Source organism: Balaenoptera musculus, chromosome 6 (assembly GCF_009873245.2).
Source record: "Balaenoptera musculus isolate JJ_BM4_2016_0621 chromosome 6, mBalMus1.pri.v3, whole genome shotgun sequence".
NCBI lineage: Eukaryota > Metazoa > Chordata > Mammalia > Artiodactyla > Balaenopteridae > Balaenoptera > Balaenoptera musculus.
The window spans coordinates 74,408,454-74,424,715 of record NC_045790.1 but is presented as its reverse complement, the minus strand read 5'-3'; the positions used below and the strand labels follow the sequence as shown (position 1 = coordinate 74,424,715).

General features: G+C 45.5%; 1 protein-coding gene across 1 annotated transcript in view; it reads right to left on the bottom strand.

Moving 5' to 3' along the window:
- Positions 1-1,532: 1,532 nt before the first annotated feature.
- Positions 1,533-16,262, bottom strand: part of LOC118896742 (phosphoserine aminotransferase) — a 30,376-nt gene continuing 15,646 nt past the window's right edge. Inside the window, exons 7-9 of the mRNA XM_036855027.1 lie at positions 13,595-13,723; positions 3,397-3,534; positions 1,533-2,716 (exon numbers count right to left, since the gene is read on the bottom strand). Coding sequence (XP_036710922.1) covers positions 2,611-2,716; positions 3,397-3,534; positions 13,595-13,723 — 373 coding nt within the window. The 3' untranslated portion in view covers positions 1,533-2,610. The remainder of the gene's footprint in view (positions 2,717-3,396; positions 3,535-13,594; positions 13,724-16,262) is intronic.

Here is a 16,262-nt window from a genome sequence, read left to right as displayed (position 1 = left end):
TTCACTCACTTGACACATACAAAGGTCAAGGTTTTCGCTCAATGAGTATCTTCCAGCGATCTGTGGTCCAGACCACAGTGACTACCCTTTGTCCTGGTATGAATGCAGTTGCTGACCGTTTTCCAAATACTTTCACACAAATATAAAGAAGAGTCCGGGAGCCCTCCAAGATTCTAAATTTTAGTAAAAAATGAAATTATATAGTAAGCTTTTGAAAAATTAAAACATCCACGTATGTGAGATTGTACCTCTGCCTTTACTGCAGGCTGTTTGCGAAACTCAGGAAGCCCTGCCTTTCCATTCATTAAACGGACAGTCGTTGAGCACCTCCTAAGGGCAAGGCAGGATGCCAGGTGATGGAGGTGGAGAAACAGGGCTTGTTCCTTGCTCTGATGGGGAAGGCACGTAAGCAGACACCCTCGGCACAGGAAAACACAGAATGGAGGTGCTGTGATGGGATAAAAGGGTCACGCTCATAAGAACAAAGGAAAAGAGCATCCTTCCAATGCAGGAGACACAAACAAGGTCAGGAGGTTGGCAGGTGTCTTGAAGGAACGTCAGTCTTGCTGAGTGGGGGCAGGAACTCCAGGCTTACCCGACGTAGCATGGGCATATATGCACGCCACATTCCAAGAACCAGAAACACAAGAAAGAAGAAGCCAGACCAGACACCACAAAGCTGTGACCATTGGGCTCAGAAGCCTGGGCTTTTTTATGAACCAAGGAGGAGCATGAAGGGGAAGTGATGGTCCAATGGGCTGTGCTGGTAAGGGCAGGTGGGGGCAGATGAGGCTGCTGAAATGATCCGCTGAAGGCTGACAGAGCTGCCTGTGGCAATGGGAATGGAAACAAGTGGAGATTCAAGAGATTTGGGGCCGGTACAAACCACAGAGACTTGTCACCATCATATGAATGGATGAGGAAGGAGGCAAAACAGACTCTGAGCACTATTCTATGTGAACACTTGGATGGCGTCCAAGCACTGGCTGGCTTTTGCTATTTAAAAATTTACTGTGGTTATTAGTCACATCCTGCACTGAGCCCTCGTTTTAAGCTCTTCAAACATCCCTGAGATAAGTGGGGGAGTTATTTCAATCCTCCTTTTCACAGATGAGAGAACCAAGATTGGCAAGGCTTAGCCCTAAGTAGGAAACCCAACTAACCCAACTAATTGGTGCAGAGCTGGGACGAAAGATCAGTATAGTCCTCATTACACAATCCAACAAAACACGAAGATAGCTCAATACTGTCCTACTGGCATGTTTCCAGCCTAAGTGGGACAAAGTTCATAGAACCTTATACCGTGAGCTGTGTTGTAACGTGGTTTGTTGATATTGTCCATTCCAAAAGCCAATGGAAAGCTACCAGTATGCTGAATCATTAAAAACATGGATGTACAGGACTCAAGTCTTACACCTTTTTGAACAAAATACCCTTCACAGATGCTATTTTTAGACTCAAGTTTTTCCAACATAAAGTTTTTAAAAGAACAATCTGTCTAAAAAGCATGTAAAGAAATTCACTGACAAAGATTTAGTTGTTTTAGGACTTTAATGTCCTTCGCACGGTCAACATAAAACACTGACAATGGATAAACAAGAGGGGAAAAGACTCTTCAGCAAAGATCTTCCCGAACTCATGGCATCACTGGTCAAACACCATAAAGAGAACAGTCACGTGAACAAACAGTAAGGGAGTTTAACAGAGATTTTTAGTTTAACAGCATAACTGAAAAACAAAGAACCAACCAACCAACCAACCAACCAACCAACCAACCGTTCTTCTACCTACTGAAAGGAAAGTAAAAGTGAATCAGGGAGCTTCCAAATCTTGTGAAGCAGCTTAGAAAGGGAGAGGGGAGGGGGAAGGGGAGGCACACAGCTGTTGAGAACGTAACACTCTAATGCACAAGGTCAAGGACCCTAACAAATTCTCAAAGTCTCAACATATATCAACAAGAACCGTATTATTAGAAATATAAATGCACAGAGATATAAATGCATAGAGATATAAACTATTTGGTATTAAAAACAGACCTTGCTACATAAACATATAGTATGTCACTTTTATCTCTTTATGAGAATAACAGTATAAAGAACGATCTCCAGTTTGCCTTTTAGTCTGGAACATCACAACACGGTCGGTGGTGACCTGAATTAATAGCTGCAGAATCCAGAAGACCCCACTACTGTCATCTTGCAAAGGATCAAAATTCAGCACCTAGAGGGCTCCACCCACCCTCCATGCTGTGTGTTTGTGTGTCTCTGAAAATAATAACCTGCAATTTGCATATAATTAAACTCATAGGCAGCTTTGAATATGAGATCTAGGCAGAAAAAGTAGCAGCAAAGACAACAGTAGTTAGAATTTGGTAGAAAAGCAAGAGAAGATTTTTTAAAAGCTTCCAGTTCAAGTCAGAATTAAGGTTAAGTTTCAACAGCTTAGCATAGCTGTGGATGTTTTGCTGTTCTCTGAAAAAAGAAGAAAATCTATCATAAGCATGTTCATTCGAGAAAAATACTATGTTTGTTTAGTTTTTTTAGCCATGCCCAAGTGACTTTCAATTTTGTACATTGTTCAAGGGCAGAGTGTATATTCGTTAGGATGTGCTCATAGCTGGTGCATCTCCAAAAAATTCTTCATGAAGGTTGCCAGCTTCTGGACATCTTCGATGGTGACAGCATTATACAGAGAGGCCCGAATGCCTCCCACGGACCTAGAAGAACCACAGATGCAGCCGTTAAGAACAGGAGCATCTGGTTTAACATCAGGACGACCCTCCTTCCCGTCACCAGCTCCTGAGAGAGTCACGGCACCTGAGGCCATCGTGTCCAACCTCCCACCTGAAAGCCCCCGCAGGTGGCCAGGAGCTTCACACACCTCAGTCATTAGAAAATTCCTTTCTAACGCAGTGAAGGACCGTCACGCTCACATGGAACCTAGGTTAGCTCAACTCTTCGATGAGCCTGCCGTACAGGGGGCAGGGAGCGGGCAGCTATTCTCATGCGTGAGAACATACATTTTTCATGGAGCTTACAGGATTAACTACCCTCTCTGATGTTCAGGGCAGCAACAGTGATCTGTTCTTACACTGAACAGGCTTGTGCCAGATGCACCAGAGCTGGGATGGCACCCTTTGTGCTGTCAGAGCAGAGATTTTCAAAGGTAGTTTTGACCAAAGCTCCTAGAAGGTGTGGCACCCCCCATGCTCTCGGCCGTGGAACCGTGCTAAGGGGTCTGTAAGCAGCAGCAGGAGAACCCCCGTAACAAACGGTCTTTCCCAACTAGTTACAATAACTGCTACTCCAGGATGGGCAGGCTCCTAGATGTGTTTCCTTCAGCGTCTGAAAACTAAACCAATTCTCTGACAAGCTTCTGGATGGGTCATGTACTCACCTGTGCCCTTTCAGGGAGATCATATTGAGTTCAAGAGCTTTGTCGAGAAATCTTTTTTCTAAAGCATCATCTCCTTTGGTGTTGCCAATGCGGAATGGAATATTCATCCTGCTTCTATTCTGGGGCTCCACTGGACATCTGAAAAACATGGTTTTTGTTCCAGCTATTTTTCTGCAATGTGCAACTGCCATTAACAAAGCAACAGAAAAAAAAATTTCTTTTAAATCCAAATAAACCCATTTATATATTATACTTAAGCATTCAGTAAAATAAGAATCACATAATTCCAGGAAAATGAATATTATTTAATAAACAGAGAGGGATAATTGTAGTGCTGTATAGGGAAAATTGATTTAGATCTAAAACTTATACCCCAAATTAACTCTATGTCAGTTATTTGGTTATAGAAATGCAAAAAGAAAAAAAAAGTAAAGCATTAGTTACAAAGTTATGCTAACATATGAAGAAACATCATAACATTGGATTACTTGGACATTTTTTGTATGTTTGAACTATTTCCTTAAGTCAGCTTCCCAGAGTAAAACTGTTGGTGTGCGTGCACACACACACACACCCCCACACACACAACACACACACCCACACATACCCACGTGCACACACACACACAAACACCACACACCCACAACACACACCCCCACACACACCCACGCACACACACACCCCACACACACCCACACACCCACAACACACACAACACACCCACACCCCACACACACACACACACCCCCACACACCCCCACGCACATACACACACACAACACACACACACGCACACAACACACACACCCACACACAACACACACACACACCCACACACACCCCATATACACACACACACACACACAACGCATTTACATGGTTCTTGACAGGAGTTGGGAATCAAATTCAGAACACGTTTTGAAAAATATGAGAGTACATATTTAGAGATGGAATTAACCAAAATATCTGAACTAAAGCCCATCCAGAACATCATATATTCTGTAATTAATTACAACAGGTAAAGTTAGAAACGACCTATGTCCACCATAGAAATAAAATAAATTATAACATTTCTTTATAACTAAATATTAAGATGTCACATAAAAAGATAAATATAAAGATTAGGCTGCAAAATGGAAGTGGTTTATGATCTAACAAGTGAAAAGTTTTAGATGTTATGGCTACTGTAATCAGAGTATAAATGTGGATATAAAGATTCTAAGGGGGGCTTCCCTGGTGGCACAGTGGTTGAGAATCTGCCTGCTAATGCAGGGGACACGGGTTCGAGCCCTGGTCTGGGAAGATCCCACGTGCCGCGGAGCAACTAGGCCCGTGAGCCACAATTACTGAGCCTGCGCGTCTGGAGCCTGTGCTCCGCAACAAGAGAGGCCGCGATAGTGAGAGGCCCGCGCACCGCGATGAAGAGTGGCCCCCGCTTGCCGCAACTAGAGAAAGCCCTCGCACAGAAACGAAGACCCAACACAGCCAAAAATAAATAAATATATTAAAAAAAAAAAAAGATTCTAAGGAAGCAAAGAGAAATAGAAAATATTTGTGTTCAGGATGTGAGAATATGGGATAATTCTATGTTCCCTTTAATGTTACTTTAATAATATGTTATATATTTAAATATCATAATGGAGTATACTGAAATGTACAGGTGATTAGAGTAAGACTGTTCCCATCAACTTGCAATTCTATTGCCACTAGTTAGGGTGAAAGTAGACTATGAAGTAAATGTAATAAATGTGAACTGGATGCCCTAAAGCACAGCTGCTATCTAATCCAGTTTTAACTGTCAGCAACAAAAAATTTTTAAAAACCATTTTCCAGATGCAAACAAGAGATTAAAAACAGATCTGCTCCAGGACATTTATAATTTACTTAGGGAGACCACTCTTGCATATGGAACAGTAAGTTAACATTCTCTTACATGACTCATACTTAATTTCCAAGAGCCTCAGTTTCCTCATTTGAATATTGGGAATGATAATAATATCTCCATTTCATACTAGTTATGACAGTTCAGTGGTACAACATATATGAAGCTTCCAACCCATGGCAGCCACACAGCAATGTGAATGACCCTTTCTCTACAAGGCTGCAGAGAAAAAAAAATAAGTTGGTCCGAATAGTGGCTGTAAGATTTAAAAATAATGAGCAGCAGCTTTCAAAGCACTTAAAACACTGTATTGTCCCAAGCTGTGTGACCTTGAACAAGTTACTAAATCTCTCTGTTGTGCCTCTCTGATGTGAGGACTAAATGGCCACAAATTCTCTGCAGCCCTCCCAGCAAGAGGTGGGGTCTAGTGCTCCACACCTTTTGAATCTGGGCTGGCCTTGTGGACTTGCTTTGACCAAGAGACTGCAACAGGAGTGATGCTGTGCAACTTCCAAGCCGAGGCCTCAAGGGGCATGCAGCTTCTATACCTGCCCTCTTAAAACATCACTGCCATGTAAGCAAGCCCGAGCTAGCCTGCTGGAAATAACAGGCCCAGCCAACAGCCAGCACCAGCTGCCAGACAGGTGAGGGGTGCCATTTTAGACTCTAGGTGAATCACCAGATGACTTTGGTTGAATAAGTGATCTCAGATGAGACCAGCAGAAGAAACCACCCCACTGAGCCCAGCCCAACCTGCTGACTGAAAAGAATCCTGAGCAAAAGAAATGGCCGTGGTTTTAAGTCACTGTCTCGAAGTGTTCTATGATGCAAAAGTAGATAACTGATAGAATTTAGAACAGTGTCTGGAACACATTGAATGCTATGTAAATAACTATTGAAGTCAATAAATTTGTCTTTTTATTCTCAGCACCTTACACAGGGCTCACACAGACTCTCAAAAATGAATGAGTCAAGTTTCATCTAGGATACGTTAGTATTTGACTTCAGTTTCTGATTTGGAAAGTAAGCAAGCCAAAATTATCTTCCATTGACAACCAAAGGAGACAAACAGAAGAAGAGATGACATGCTATTCTGGATTACAAGGAAGATATGTAACAACTCTCTCCATTTTCTCAAGCACATCCTATTTCATTCTTCCACTTCTACAGGGTGGGATTCATTAAAATTAAACAGCAAATAAAAGCAGTGTGAGGATGCCCCCATTAAAAGCTATGCTCGCCCCTCAGGGCACACACATAATTCCTGTTAAAGTTAATAGGAGTCAAATGCACATCGAGGGACAGAAGAGACACAAGAGGGGAAACCAAGTATCTGGTAATAGGCTTTGAGCCTGAATTCTGGGCCCCCCTTTTCACAGGTAGTAGGTATCCTGGTTGACATTTAAATTAAAAATTTAGTGTCTACACTCTTTGATATTTTGCTGCCTCAGGCTCCCCAGGTGAGAGTCCAATTATAGAGCTGGAGCAGCAAAAAGGACATGTGATTTAAGGGGAAAAAATATTAAAAGGGGGAAGAATTAAGAACCTGGATTTACAAAGAATCTGTATTTACAGTCGTCCCCCACACATTTACCCATCCTACTGTGAATGTAGGTGGTATCATGACAGCAACAATGTCATAACAACTAGAAACTGAAGATTAAATTTGCACGGTGCCCGAGAGTGTCCCTGGTGTGGGGCTGAGGGAAGGAAGAAAAAGATGAAGGGGAATTGGCTGCTCCCAACATAGCAAGACGGCTGTGGAGGGAATTCAAATTCCACAGGACAAGCGCTGTGGAAGCACAGAGCTGAGCAAGTAACTCTGACCGAGAGAAGGTTGAAGATTTCAGAGGAAGGGAGGTGGGAAGGGTCAGGACAGGGGGGAGACGAAGGAAGGGCATCTAGCAGAGAGCTGTGTCTGCCAAGGCACGGGGGACCCCAGCAAGTTCTCTGCAGCACCTGGGGTGCTGGGTGCCTGGCTGGGGGCAGGACTGCAGACCGCAGAGGGCCCTGCAGACACGCTCTCCTGGGAACTGGATCGATCGGATCCTGAAGCAACGAGGAGCAATCAGGTCTGCACAACAAGGAGTTCTGCGTTTTAGAAAAAGCACTACGACACAGGGGCTGGAGGGTGGGGACATGGAGGGAGAGGCCTGCTAGAAAGCTCCCACAAAGAACTTTCTAGGTCAACAGAATTCGGGCTCATGACCAAGACAGGGACACTGGGGAGTTTCAAGCATGGGCAGTAAATGCAAATGCCAATAGGGACCCAACGGTCATATAAATGAGTATAACAGGCCCAACATGCCAGACTCAGCACAAACTCCCTACGTTACCTGTTAACTGTGAGGGCCCATTCTTTACTCCCACAGAGAAACAGAGTCTCCCTTTTGCTTGAAACATACGGCCCTCCCAGTCTGTTTCTCCCACTTTCAGAGACACGGGGATTATGAAATGAGACATCTGGATTTAAATCATCTTCCCATGTTCCAATAAGGGCTCACATTGTGTGTTTTAAACCCTGTGAGCCACACCGAGCACTGCCATGGGCTGTGCTGGGCCACCGCTCCCAGGCGTTATCACTAAATCCCAGAGCGGGGGCAGGGCCTGGGGCCTGAATGAGTTGGGGGGCAGGGAGAAGGTGCCACGCTGACAGAGCGCTAGCACGGGGCCGGGTGGGCGTGGAAGCAGTGGGTAATCCTGGGGCTACAAAGCTTCCAGGACAGAGTCTGAGCAGCGCTCCCCAGGGAGTCTATGACGGAAGCTGATAAGGATGGTTGTGACTGGAAAAGCGGTGCCACAGTCAGTCATAGACATTTAGGAAATCCTGAATGAACAGGGCTACAAGGGTTTCTTGACTCAACTTCCTAGAGCGTCTCAAGAGCTCCTGTGAATCGTGAACTCCCAAGAGAATAATTCATATAGGAACACAGTTTTCCCCAAATGCATGTGGCTGAAAAACCAACCCATTGCATCTCTGGGATGAGTATTCTAGAATGCCCACTGAGAAACACCGGGACTTCCCAAGGTACCAGAGGGGTATGTGTGAGGGGAAAGGCACCGCCTCAGCAGGAAACAGCATCTCACCAAGGTGGTGAGGGTTAGGAGGGCGCCAAGAAAACCGCAGGCAGTTGGCAAGCGATGACAAGACGCTCATTTCAGCGGTGTCTGCTCCAAAAGACAAACCAGAAACAAGAAGGGCGTGAAGAGTGCATCCTGAGGTGAGAGAAGCCCACAAAAGAGTCACTAGGCCTCTCCTGACTGCCTAACTTTTAAATAAAAAATTAACTCTAAATTTGCACACGATTAGGAAAACTAGAGTAAAAATATGAAGATCTATTCCCTTCCACAGAGGTGGTTGCCATTAAGTCTTTTGCGCATTTTCAGGATCAGATACACAAATGTGTATACGTGTATATATGCGTGTTTCCACATGTACATATATACATATATAGTATTTACAAATACAAACATTGTGGGTTTCTAAGTGGAATAATAGACATGTCCTTTCTACACCTGCTCTTTTTCCTTTTGACCTGATGACGTATCAGGTCATCTTCCCAGTTTGCTCACAGACCTTCCCCATTCTCCACGCACACGTTACTCCATACTACGGATGGATCTTAATTTCCTTCATCAGACCCCTCCTGAAGGACACCCGGGTTGCCTCTAGATTTTCCCCGTTACGCAAGTATCCCGCATGGACTGTGGGTGCCCGATTTTGTGCACACTTCTGTGCAAGGCAGAGTACTGGCAGAGGGCAGGTGCCTAGAAGTAGAAGTCTTTGGTCAAAGAGCAACAGAGTTTTGAACTTTGATGTATGCTGCAAACCTCGCTCCAAAATTGAACACATTTTTTATACTTAACATACCCAACGTGTGTTTGTTCCCTTGCCTACACCAGATGGTATCAGTCTTTAGAATTTCTGCTGATCAGAGGGGAAGAAAATCTCATGGTTTTAATCTGCATTTCCTAAAGAAGTTGGCCCCTCTTCATTCATCTATTAACCAGCTGTGTTTCTTCTGAGTTGTTTGCTCATACAGTTACAAACCATCCCCTGCCTTTTTAAAATTTGGTCATCCTTTTTCATTTATTTGTGGGTTCTTCTCTATACCAACAGTAACCTTTATATGTTAATACGCTACCAAACTTTTGTGTCTGTCATTTTGTTTTGTTTATGTCTTGAACTGTAGAAAAGTTTTAAATTTTCATGTAATGAAATATCTTTTACTTTACGGCTTCTGAGTTTTATGGCTTATTTAGGAAGGCTTCTGTACTCGCTACACTTACACAGAAATTCTCTCCTGTATTTTATATTTGCTTCTTGCATTTAGTTGCATTTGCACCTTTTCGACTGACTAAAATTTGTGTATGCTGTGATGCAAATATCTAATTTCTGTTTAAATGAATTATCAATGCTTCAATCAGTCAATTAGACAAAAAGTCACGTTAGACTTTAAAACTAATTTAAAATGCAATTCTCAAGTAAACATGGACCAGTTTCTGGACTTTTCCACCTATCTGTCTTTCCCTCTGCCAGTGGCTTTATACGTTAATAGATCATATGTTAACATTACATTTTATTAATGTTAACATATATGTTTAAAAGGTTTCATCTATCCTTTTGCACTAACTTTTTCAGGTGAACACTGAACTGACTTCTAGATATTTACTAATTTTTGTGACTACTGCGAATGGGATCTTTTCTTGTTTTTTATTGTTATTTCTGGAGTATGGGAAAGTAACTGAATTTTACATATTTAGACACAACTGATCACAATTCTGAACATGATCATTTCTAGTTTTTCCACTGATTCCTGCATTTTGAAAAAAAAAGTCATTATCATCTGTGATTTTTGTTGTTTCCTTAGTAAAGGCTCTGGAACCAGCCTCCCCGACTCTCCCCATGTTCTTATCCTGCCTGATCCCACTTCCCCGCTGCACCTGACCCTAACCTGTCTGTGCTGCTGTAAAACACTGTCTGTTCACAGGGTTGTGATGACAATAAAATGTATTAATATCTGTAAAGCCCCAAGGGCTCTGCCTGCTTTATTTTATTTTGGGGTTGTCACTAGACACATCACATGCTTCCCTCTCTTTCCTAAGGTCTGGACCCCACATGAAAGTGAGAAAAGGTGACCTCAGATGTGGATATGGATTTGATCACTTCAACAGCTTTATCATATTAAAATTAATATCTAATACACATTAAACACTATGTGTCAGGAACATCCTAGGTGCTTTCCATAATAACCACAAATACTATTAAGAGCTAACCCTTAAGGAATGCTCCCTATGTGCCAAATACGGTTTCTGGTGCTTTACACAAATTACCCAGTGCAAGAGCCCATGTTCTTAACCTCTACATTACATACTCTTTATTCACATGCATTTTCATTTAACTGCTCACCTCCCCTTCGAGGCCGTATTTCCATAGCGAAGAACTTCCTGAAAACCCAAGTGCACACAGAGACAACTAGTGAGCATCCAACTGCTAACATAGAGGAGAGAGGGAGCAAAGCCTGCTCCTGACCCTGGTAACAAGGTCCCAGAGGAACACCATGAGCCGGATGACCTTTTCTGGGCAGGCGGCCCAGGGGGTGAATGGAAGTTCCCAGAAAGAGGTTTATTCGGAAGAGGATGCAAGTTCGGGGTCAAGGCTGTTCATAAGTGAATGAGGAGTTTTGCATGGGAAGGTGATGAGATTCCTCAGATGACCTGCCTGCCACATTGGCTTCGACAGGCTGCCTTCTGGAAAATGCCAGGTTGGGTGCTTGCAGTTAAAGGATCTCAAGTGGGGGGAGAGAATTCAGGGGATTCTTGGTGTTCCTTCTATGCTTTGTTTTTAATTTCCTGGATTTCTTCTGGAGGTATCACCATGCTTTCTGTCCTCCCATTTTGTGCCTTCACATCTCCTGAGAAATATACAGAGCCAAAAGCTCATAGAAAATTGGTCTCCCCTCCACAATAGCTGCCATGTGCTCTCACTCACATTCAGATCCTGAACACTCTTATGGAGCCAGGAAAGGTGACTTATTCTTCTGGGTGGGTATCCCCAGAGCCTAGAACAAGGGTAGCACAGAGGAGTGTTCAGGCGCCATCTGCTTGATGGATGGATGGACGGACGGACGGATGGATGGATGGATGGGTAGATGGATGGGTGGGTGGGTGGATGGATGGGTAGATGGATGGGTGGGTGGGTGGATGGATGGGTAGATGGATGGGTGGGTGGATGGGTGGGTGGATGGGTAGATAGACGAATGGATAAATGAGCTAGTGAATTAAACATGTCTTCAGACCTTTCCAAACTTTCTTTCCAATCCCAGCACGAGCCATACCCTTCAGGTAGCCCACTCTCTGCTCTCCAAACACACTACTTTCTTCCCTCGGTGCTTTGCAGAGGCCATTCCCTGCCTTCCTAAAAATTCCTAAAAGTACTTCCGCCTTCTTCTCTGCCTAATTCTTACTCCTGTCCAAGGCTCAAGCTCATGTAAAAGCCCTCCCTTTGCCTCCAGCCAAAGCAGTATCTCCCTGTCCCCAGCTCATGGCTTATTATTTAGCCCTTGGCCATGAACTCCTTGGACCATCTACTGCTGATCATGCATGCTACAATGGCTCCAGTAAGTGCTAGTGGAGTACCCTGGCCTCCTCTCTCACACGTCAGGCTCTAAAGTGGAAGATTCCCAAGGGCCAAGCCACAGAACCACAGAGCAGGCAGAAATGCACAGTGTGTACCCCTTCCCCCAGATGGCATGTGGAAGAGGACCCCAAAGGTCAAGTCATTCAGCCAAGCCAGACTCCCTGAGGGCTTGTGGCTAGGGTGTCATTGCAAGCCAAGAACTCATAGGAGCAGGCAGGCATTTAAGGGCAGACGGGACAGCAGCAGTTAGGGCTGTCCCAAAAGTACAACCCCACCCATGGATGGTTATGGAGATGTCTTAGCAAATCTTGGGTAAAACACACAATTCTAAGGCAGGATTGAGGCACCATTTTTTTGTCCTACGAGGCCCACTAAATTCTTAAAAGAGTGAAAATTCCCTTGTTATTGTCAGCCAGATATTTTTTCTTACAACACACTGAACTCCAAAGAGTAAATGCCGCTAAGAAAGGGGTCCTGGCTTGGCAAATGAGTGTAAGTGTTTACGCATGTATGTGTATAAACACACGTGCATACAGAGCATAAAGTCTGGTCCTCCCACAGCTGTCCCCTCCTTCAAGGTGGGGAAAAGCAAATGAAAACATCATCTGTCAAGCTCCTTGTGTGCCAGGCACTGTACTAGGTACTTTATATCTGGCATTTTGGTGACAGGCCTGTTGTAGGGGGTTGAACAGTGGCCTCTGCAAAGGTTTATCCACATGCTCACCTCCAGAACCTGTGAATGTGACCTGGAAAAAGGGTCTCTGCTAATGCAATTAAGCTAAGATCTCTAGATGAGATCAATCATCCTGGATTATCTGGGTGGACCCTAAATCCAATGACCTTGTAAGAGACAGACGACAAGGCACACAAGAAAGGAGGAGGCCATGTGAAGGCAGAGGCAGAGACTGGGCTGAGGCAGCCACAAGCCAAGGAATGCCTGAAGCCCCTGGAAGCTGGAAGAGGCAAGGAATGGATTCTTCCCTGGAGTCTCTGGAGGGAGCAAAGCCTTGCTGACAGCTTGCCTTTGAACTCCTGGACTCCAGAACACTGAAAATAAATTTCTCTTGTTTTAAGCTACCAAGCTAGTGGTACTTTGCTCTGGCAGCCCTAGGAGATCAATACAAGGCCCATACGTTCTCTGGTGTTGGTCCAGCGGTCAACACACGTTCATGAATCAATTAGTCACAAAAACATTTAACTAGGAGTCAACTCATACCAGAGCCAATTCCATTCACCAACTGCAGGCCTGGGATGGGAGCGTTTGTCCTGTAATAAGCGAAAGAGTAAACTGTCCTAAAAGGGTAAATAACCCAGAGGAGGGGCCAGGAGTGGGTGTTTATACCAAGGGTCTCCAGTGAGTCCTGAGGTAAAGCTGAGAGCTTCCGGCAAGTATGTGTTTTGTCCCCAGGGGACATACAGAGGAGGTGAGGTTGGGGAGAGGGGTCTGCCCCCGGGGTCTGTGGTGTGAGAAACGTTACCACCCATTGGGAGACAGGTCCCAAAGCCCAGGATTCCTGGGAATGGGATGCAGGAGGGAAGACTTACCTAACTCATGCTCCTGCGGACTTCAGTGCCTCAGAGAAAGGTGGCTGCATCCACGTTCCAAAAGGACATGGCATATACACATTTTTAAGTTCAAAAGAGGCAAAATGTGAGATAAAACCCCATCAACTTACACGTAGAATCCTTGAGAATTATCAACAATATCATAGATCATTTGCGATTTGATGGAGCTAAGCTTCTCCATGGCTGCTGCACCGCCGTTGTTCTTAATCCACTCCAGGACCAAGCCCATGACATAGATGCTAAAATAAAGAGTAAAAAATACATATATCCACGTAGAGAATGGACTTGAGGATACGGGGAGGGGGAAGGGTAAGCTGGGACAAAGTGAGAGAGTGGCATGGACTTATATATACTACTAAACGTAAAATAGATAGCTAGTGGGAAGCAGCTGCATAGCACAGGGAGATCAGCTCGGTGCTTTGTGACCACCTAGAGGGGCGGGATAGGGAGGGAGGGAGGGAGACGCAAGAGGGAGGAGATATGGGGGTATATGTATATGTATAGCTGATTCACTTTGTTACACAGCAGAAACTAACACACCATTGTAAAGCAATTATACTCCAATAAAGATGTTAAAAAATAATTAATGAATTAATTAATTTTTTAAAAAGTACATATATCCATTGAGTTCAGCTTTGCACAAGTGGAAAGACATCCAAGCAAACAGTCTGAAGTTGTACTAAAACAGACTTACAGACACCATTAGACATAGACAAGATGAAAGTGGGCCATGTGTACACCAAGGACAAGAGCGTGTCACAGAGCAAACACGAAGATCAACCCAACTCTAGGCCCCTGAGGGCCATTCAGAAAAGAGGGTTAATTAGACTATTCACTAGAGGTCACATCGGTGCCCACCTGTCCAGCCCAAGCCCGAACGCAAACTCTTCATGACACCGGGAACACAGCTCCCTGTCTCCACCCCTGCTGACATCTTATCCCTGCCACAAGCATCCTCGGACACCTAGCTCCCCACCCCCACCAGTTAACTCTTCACTTTCTGAACGCCCACACTTCCCCTAGTTTTTACCACTGGCTCTTTATTTTCTATTCCTAGGTGCCCGTGTCTTGGGCCCTGCAGTCCTGGAAGGCTGGAAGCACAGTGCTCACCTTTCCTCCTGCAAAGCCCTGCCGCACAGCCCACCAGCGGGCGGAGGCAGGCTGGCAGAGTGCCTAAGAGCCTGGGCTCCAAGTCCCCGTCCTGACTCTAGTCCCAGAGCTGCCCCTAACAGGCTACCCAGAATTAGTCAGCCCAGAGATCCAGATCTCGACTTTCCCACCTGCAAACAGGGAGGCCTACCCACCGACGCTGGACACCCAGCATTTTAGCTGCCCTGCTCTTCCTAACTCCACCCTCCCACCCAGCAGGAGGACCCAGCGGGGTCCCTTGCTCCCCTGGTTTCCGAGTTGGACCAATCAGAGCCCTCCATAGGCTTTTCTGAATTGGGAATGAGAAGAGGCAGGATTGTGTGTTGGGGAAACGGTGAGTTATGAGGTAACAGCGACAAGGAACATCTGAAGGAGGCTCATCTGAGACACAGGAGTGCAGATGGGGTGGGATTCGGGTCCCTGGTTCCAGGAGGACCCGCTGCACCTCGGCCCTTCATAGCGCTTGGGTGCATCGTCTACCAAGACAAAATATCAACTCTGTCACTTAGAGACCTCAGTGCTCTTGTGGGGACTGCAGGAAATGGGTTGGGTGAAGTGCTTAGTGCAGGGCTGGCACATGGCAGGTGTAGTTAGTAGTATCTTTACTAGTTAAGTGCTCAAAACTAAGCCCAAAACACAAGACGTTGAAGAGCAGCGGATGGTTTTCCCAGTGATCTTCTGAAAGCCCCTCTGTTTAAAAAAGGTGCTGAGGGGACTTCCCTGGCGGCCCAATGGTTAAGACCCCGCACTTCCACTGCAAGGGGCACAGGTTCGATCCCTGGTCAGTGAACAATGATCCCACATGCCACGCGGCACAGCCAAAAAATAAAAAAATAATGAAAAATAAAAAGGTGCTGAGGGCTCTCTGTGCACCTCACTGAAAGCCCACGGGACAGGAGCAGAGGTCTCCCGGGGAAAAGAGACCATCCTCCTCGAACTGGGAGTGTGGAAAAGGTCCGTGCTCAGCTATGGCCTCTCTCTGAGTGGGACAAAGGTCCCCCACAAGAATCTGTGCAAACTTAGTTGCTGAGCATCAGTGTCCCGCAAAGATCTGGGGTAGGGACCCCCAGACACAGCTGCCTCCTCGTTTACTTACTAACACCATGACAGGGTGGGGAGAGGAAAACGCTCGAACACCAGAAGCTTGTCCCAGGGCAGCCCAAGGTACTTGACTGGCTCGTTCACTGCCTCCAGGTGCGTGGAGAATCCCGGCGTTTGTACCCCAGAAGGTAGCAGAGCCCACACTGGGCGGCCCAGCGGGCACTGGGCAGGGAGCGGCCAGCACCCAGAGCCATGCGATAGCCCCTGTGGAAGCCGCCCCGGCCTGGCTCCCCAGACAGCCCTGGGAGGAAGGAGAAACGGCAGCTGGGGGCAGCGGCGAGGGAGCTCAAAGCAGAAAACAGCCTCTGAATAATTTACAGCCTCGGCTGGAGCTCTCTGGATAAAGGCTGCGAAATCAGAGGGGCAAAGGAGAAAGAAGAAAGTAAGAGAAGGGAAGGACTATTCAGCGGTCCAGGACTCTCCCTTTTACTGATCAAAAAAAATCCGAGGCCAGAGCTGCCATTATCCCACTTTACAGGTGAGGAAACAGGCTCAGACAGCTTAACTTGGCTAAAGTCATCTAATAAG